The sequence below is a fragment of the Pinus tabuliformis genome, chromosome 8 (assembly GCF_031772625.1).
Source record: "Pinus tabuliformis cultivar Carrire ecotype Pingquan chromosome 8, CPIR1, whole genome shotgun sequence".
Lineage (NCBI taxonomy): Eukaryota > Viridiplantae > Streptophyta > Pinopsida > Pinales > Pinaceae > Pinus > Pinus tabuliformis.
The window spans coordinates 588339048-588346490 of NC_142294.1; the positions used below are offsets into that span (position 1 = coordinate 588339048).

The 7443-nt window shown below is 29.1% G+C and overlaps 1 protein-coding gene across 1 annotated transcript; it reads right to left on the reverse strand.

Moving 5' to 3' along the window:
- Positions 1–4784: 4784 nt before the first annotated feature.
- On the reverse strand, positions 4785–6124 carry LOC149236821 (uncharacterized). Its single transcript, XM_089372508.1, has one exon. It carries the CDS (start codon positions 5746–5748, stop codon positions 4975–4977), a length of 774 nt encoding a protein of 257 aa, XP_089228634.1. The 5' UTR covers positions 5749–6124; the 3' UTR covers positions 4785–4974.
- Positions 6125–7443: the final 1319 nt, after the last annotated feature.

Below are 7443 nucleotides of genomic sequence, written 5' to 3' on the forward strand. Positions count from 1 at the left end.
ACAATAACTAAATTATAAAGAAGTATGTTAAGACTATATTGCAAAGATTTAATATGTAGGAATTTAAACTAGTGAATATGGATATTCCTATATGTGTAAATTTATATATAGAATTGTGTCCCAAGACATAAGGAGAGGAAGAGGACATCCCCTGTTTTCCATTTTCCATTGTGGCTAGAAGTTTTATATATGCAATGGTCTATACTATATTATGCTTTACACATATAGTGGGAGGATTGAGAACACATATGTCAAAACCAATGAAAGACTATTGGAAAATGGTAAAGAAGGTTTCCAAGTATTTGTGTGGAGCTACTTCTATGGACTATGCTACTAAAAAATACTAGGATTAGACACAGTGATGGAAATACATGGGTTATTTTATGCATATTCGCCTAGAGATCAAGATCAAACAAGATCTATAGTAGGTATGTGTTTAACATATTTGGAGGATAAATTAGTTAGATGAGCAAGAGATAGTATGTAGAGGGACTATCAACTATAAATATGAATACAGAGTAGCCACTCATGCAAACAAAGAATCAATTGGTTGCAGAGCTTGTGTTCAAATATTGGGTTGGTCCAACAAGCTGTGCGGATAGCTTGTTACATTCAAAGTGCAATATTCCTAGCCAAGAGCCTAACATACCATTCTAAGAAAAAACAAATTGATGTCCAATATCACTTTGCGAGAGATATGCTAAAGAAAAGAAGATGTTGCTAGTGATGGTGGACTCATTCTCAAAATATGCCCATGTTGAGAAATTGGATCCCTCTCCACTCATGTTAGATCTATATTTTAAATGGATCTATGCTAGTTATATTTTAGAGAGACATTTTGATGATTCTTTTCTTCCATGAATGTTAGGAGCCAAGCAAAGTAGTTAAAGGACTTCAAGTCATACAATCCGTCTCATAGCGTACTTCATTTTCTTGTTCTCATAAGAAGGAAAAGGGGAATACTGACCTTTTAATGACAAACTAATCATCATTACAAGTTCTTGATAGTTCTTCACTTTTTTGTGCTCATAACAAGAAAAAGGGGAATACTGACCTTGTAATGACAAACTAATCATTACAAGTTCTTAATAGTTCTTCATTTTTTTTTTCTCATAACAAGGAAAATGGAATACTGACCTTATAATGACGAACTAATCACCATTACAAGTTCTCAATAATTTGGAATAATATACACATAAATATAGCACTTCAATTTTAAAAAAACATAAAAAATCGAGATCAATAAATTAACTTAAATAACCTTTGAATATTATTTTATTTTTGAATATTTTAAATATTTATTGATTTATTTATATAAAATATTATAAATTTTAATAATTTCATATGTAATTTAATTTATAAGATTTTTATTCAAAATATTTTTCTCTCTAAATTTAATATAAAATATTAATATATATGAGTTTTTTTTTATATATTTGTGATTTTAGTGGAAAAAAAATATAAAAATATAAAAATATTACTTAATATTTATATTCATCTAACTTGTTCTATTAAATATTTAATATATTAAACCAAACTAATTGTTGCCACTAATAATAATTTTTCAATCAACTAATACAAACATCAAAGATAAGATCTTGCTCTCGTCGCCCCATGTACAGTCTCAACTTAATGGCTCAGTCACATAACACTCAAATCCCATAAGAGTCAGATGCGCAATATCTACATTAACCGTAACCTTTAAACTACTACAACTCTAACTTCCAAAATAAGTGATAATATTGGATTCATTAATTTTTTTTATTTTCTTTAAAGAAAAGATTCATTAACTTTAACAAAGTCAAACATGAATTTGTTTTTCCAAGAAATTGTCTCCTTAAAAATTACCATTTCTTATTTTTAAGTTGTTTTTCTCACCAAACATAATCAAAGTGATAAATAAATATATGAAAAATTAGAATTAAATTTATTGAGCCGAGAGGCTTATTCTACAGCCCAGTATGATGTGTAAGGTTGTCTATTCAACATCAAAGTTGAAATTTTGCTCATATTGACCAATATTTTTTTAAAAAATCTAAAAAAAACTATACAAAAAATTTAAATAATGTCCACTCATTAAAAAACAAAAAGAATTGCAAGTGAAGAAATTAGATCCCTTTGGGTTCATGTTAGATCCCTATTTAAGATGGATCTATGCTGGTATATACATGTATATAGAAAAAATTGTTAAAATAAAATATCTTAATGTTGTATATAAAAAAATATTCAATGTGGGTTATCAATAAAATATTTTGATACAAATTAATATTGACATATACTTAAAAATACATTAATAATAAAATATTTTGATATACTTAAAAATACATTAATAATAAAAAACATTTCAATTTAGATCATTAAAAAATTGAGTTTTTATGATTAAAACTTTTATTTGGTCATATATATTATATATATTTTATTTACCATTTATAAATACAATTAAAATAATAAAAAATAATATTGTAGTTTACGCTAAAAAAATTTGCAAGTCTCTCTCAGCTCATGTCAGATCAGTATTTAAGATAGATATATGCTGGTATATACTTGTATATTGAAAAAATTATTAAAATAAAATATCTTAATGTTGTATATAAAAAATATTCAATGTGGGTTATCAATACAATATTTTGATATCAATTAATATTGACATATACTTAAAAATACATTAATAATAAAAAGATTATTTCAGTTTAGATCATTAAAAAATTTAATTTTTATAGTCAAAACATTTATTTGGTCATATATATTTTATTTAACATTTTTAAATACATTTTAAATAATAAAAAATAAAGTTGTATTTTACTTTTGAAAAAATTTGCAGGTGAAGAAATTTAATCTCTCAGCTAAAAAAATTTGATAAATTAACTCATACTAAATGAGTACTTAAAATAAATCTATACTAATATTATATAAAAAACATTAAACTTAATATTAAATTCTTTAAATTTCCATCCAAATTAGTCTTACAGCTCAAATTCATAGTCAATTGCGTTCATCAATCATAGAATTAAACTTGGGGGTTTAAAAAATATATATTTATGCCCTCGTTACTGTATATTTTAAATTTGCTGGATAACAGTGTAAACTGAAATTTTGTAAAAACGGGGTAACTTGAAATGGGTACTCGAACCATTTTTATTTTAATTAATTATATTTTTTGAAATAAAGTTTTTTAATTTAATATGAAAGTCCGTTTTATGTATTTGTAAATATAAATTAATGAGAAGAAATCGAAAATAAATTTTTTTTATATTAAAACTTAAAATTATAAAAAAGAGTTAAAAGATGAAAGTTATGTGTGTTGTTATTTTCAGGAGTTTTCTCATCCATGATTTGTTTGTATCGAGCCCTCTGCCGTAGCTCATCATGAATTAGATAAAAGCTAACTAACTAAATAAAAACAATGTCCAAATAAATCCAAGCTTAGTCCCGGTTAAAACAGGAAACATTTTCCCATTAACACTGAAACTGACCCAACACTGAATTAAAGCCAACTTAACTTTAAAAAAACTAACCCAACAGTTGACTGAACTAAAGTCAACTTAACTTTCATTTGCCTTCTTTATTAATGTAAAATCTAACACAATCATATTTGCCATGATTTATTAATATAATTTCAGGGAAAATAATCCAATCTCCAGATTATTTGACCAATTAAATCCTAGTTAAACTATTTTATGAAATAAAAACGTATTTTATATTCAACTTAACTTTAAAAAAACTAACGCAACAGTGAACTGAACTAAAGACAACTTATCTTTGATTTAAAATTAGCCTTCTCTATTAAAGTAAAGTCTAACAAAATCCTATTTACTATGATTTTTATTAATATAATTTCAGGGAAAATAATCCAATCTCCAGATTATTTGAAGAATTAAGTCCTTGTTAAACTATTTTATGAAATAAAAACGTTTTTTTATTAAAATTTAATAACTCGATTTTAAATGTCCAGATTCTATGTACAGATTATTTGAAAAATTAAGTATTTGCTAAACTATTTTATGAAATAAAAAAGCTTTTTAATTAAAGTTTAATAACTCAATTTTAAATATCTTTATGTCCAGATTCTCTGTATCCACTAAATATGGAATAAAGTCATGCTCCCGGCTAATTGGGTTGCAAATTCTAGCCTCAAAATAAGTTACGAAACTAAGAACTTTATATTTAAGGTAAATTTATTTTTTTGATATTTTTTGGAATTTTTTTCGTGGTTTTTTTATTTAATTTTTCTAAAATTTAGCGAGAATTTATTGAAATCACAAGTTTGATGGGTAACTCTACACCATAAAAATATCATAAAGTTTTCCAGAATAAATCTATATCTACAATAACACAAATCAAAATCTAACTTCAAATTTTTCAACAAAATTTCAACACCAAAAAATCACAAAAAACAACTCCCTTATCTTCTTCACCTTATCATCGCGTTTTTTCTCCTTCATAGTCATTATGATTGATTATGAGCGTGTTTCTCCTTCATAGCCATTATAAATGATTATTAGCGTGTTACGGGATAGAATCAAATTAAAAACTGACAGAACTATGATAGTGATTTTGAGAGATTTGATTTTTCATTTACCAGATTGGTTATGTTATATTGTTTGACATAATGAAGCCACGAAAAATTATTATATTGTTTATTTGATGATATAGCCAAAATTTCTTACCCTGATGGACAACACACCCCAGGTTTTCTTTCTTGAAAAGTAAAGTTTTTTAGGAATCGTGCAACATTATTATTATTTTAAAATATTGATAACTAATCATATATCAACATGAGGATATTAAGAAATCATAATTATATTATTGCGTGCGTATTTTATACAAATAATTTATCTACCCTCAACAAAAAACCAAAAACCCCATTGACGGCTGCTTAAGCAAAATCAGGCACCAAAAGCAGGGGAGGAAACGCCTCCATTTCTCAGGATTTGCGTCTCCCATAGACTCGAACTTGTGATGTGGTGCTGCGATTTATTGCGCTTGCAATGAGCGGAGGCCACAGTTAATTACAGTGGTTCTGCACAAAGGGCATGAAGAGTTATTTACAGTACATGGAAGAAGCCACTGATCGATGCAAGAAATGTGAAAATAGTGTCTGCAATTCGGAAGAATTCGGACTTCATCCTCTTCCCCAATACACCCCAAACAAATTGCACATGGCGATGCAGACGAATCGTTCCAATTTATATCATCACCATAATTTCTTAGACACCCGTACTTTCCCTTGGGCAGCGCTGCGATCATCCTGGATCGGCGCGACAATATAATGTTCATCTTGTATTCATTAAAGCTGGAGCCTCTGCTGTTAACTGCAATGTTCGTAACGATATTCAGCCAGCCGAGCACCATGGCGAATCCCACAAGGAATCCAAGAAGTCCGTTGAGACCAGGCAACGCCGGGAGGGAACGCGTATTCAGTCCTTCCGTCAGCAGATGTATGAGGGCTTTGAAGATATGATTCCCCACTGTCAAATCCAAAAGAGCCATTACAATCCATGACATAAATTTGGCCCCCATGTGAACCGCATAGATTACTACCCCGAAGATTACCATTGACGCCAAGGCCGGGTTGAATTTGGGAAACGCGTTCCCCAAATTCAACATACCCGCTGTTAAGCGCTCAAACTTGTTTCTCGCAGAATCTAGATAATGAAGAAAAGCCTGAACCTTTAGAACTGGAACCAGAGGCGCTTCCCGTGCCCGTACCCGTGCTTCTGCCAGTGCCACAACCAGTTGCAGCGCCATGTAAATAGCCGACGATTTTTTCACCAAGAAATAGCTGAGGTTATTATGACAATTCCTACTCGTATACCAAAGGAATAATAATTTTTCTGTAATTGAAGAAATTGCACTTGGAGCAGATCTCAAGTGTATATAATTTTGTTCAGGATCAGAGCAGATTTCAGGCGAACATAATCTTGTATTTAAATTAGACCACAATACCTATAAATGCCAAACTTCTCCGCCAAACCATTGTACCACATACTCAATATTGCAACCTAACCATTTGAATCAGATATCTTCTGCTATGAAACCCCTCTCCCTCTTATATTACATCTCGGAGAAGAATGGATGATTGAACCAATCGATTGCAGGTAACTTATATACGACTCAAAGAAATCTGCTACACGAACTCGGTCTTCGTCAATTACGAAAGCAGAAGGTATATCAGAAATTTCCCGACTCTTTTTGGCCAAGGCCGCGGGTCAACAGGCGGCTGCTGCATAATAAAATAATATTGATTTCGTGTAAGCTGGTAGGTGTCGCGTGTGGTAGATTGTGGGCCATGAGCTCTCCAGTAAAGGATAACCATGTGACCATATTCTAAGAGTTCTACTAACTTCTAGAGTCGTATTTTGCGCTAAAGGTACTTTTATGCTGCTTGCACATCAATATCAGACAACGACAACGATTGGTTCTCAAAGTCATATTTAATTAGTCGGAGGAATGCTCTAGAAAGTTATGGAAAAAAAATTTACAAAGATTTTTGTAAATTTAAATTATAATTATTAAACTTAAAAAAGTTAGATGTTTTAAATATTTTTGATGATATTGAATCTATTTCCACTATCAAAAACACAATTCAAATATTTACTTTACAAAATTTGTAAAATTTTTTTTACCCAAATTCCGATTACTTTTAACCCGAAAACACTCCACCTATATAAACAATTCCTTTTAAGTAACACTGGCTGAAGTTTATGTCATGTCACGTTTTAGAGATGCATTGACGTCTGATAGTTTATTACACATGCCACGTATTAAACAAATAGTTATAACTATGAAGCATGATCTTCGTAGGAGTCTAATTTTATATAGTGTTATTGTACAAATGGAACTTCTTCCTGCTTTTTCTTTCTTTAATATATTAAATTTGTTTTACATCTGGAATTAAAGTAATTTTAATTCGCATAAGAACTTGTTTTTCTAAATAAACTAATTCAAAATTCACATGCATATAACGAGATAAAGACACTCTCGAAATGAATCTACATCCATTTATGAATAAAAATATTCTTGAGTTAAGAATTAAATTATGATAAAAAAATTAAATATTTTAATCCATAAAATTTATTATAAATATTTTATAACTTTCTTGTCTCACTAAACGTGAAAGTGAATGTGTATGTGTAGTCGATTCTATGACTCGGAGTTATAAATATCATATTATAAAAGTTTTTGGATTTGAAATGTTTTAAAAAGTGTGATATTTATTTACTTTATTATAATAAGTAAATTAATAAAGTAATGTTTTAGAAATTGTTAAACTAAAATTTAATATTTTTTTTTGGGTTAAGTGATTTGTATTTATACAGGTTTGATTTGTGGTTTGAAAAATTGTGACTCGGAGATTGTATTTGGCCTTGACCACACTCACCTTAAGCTGACTAGATTTTAGTATGTCTCCTCCCCTAACATAAAAAACGGGACAGCCTCTAT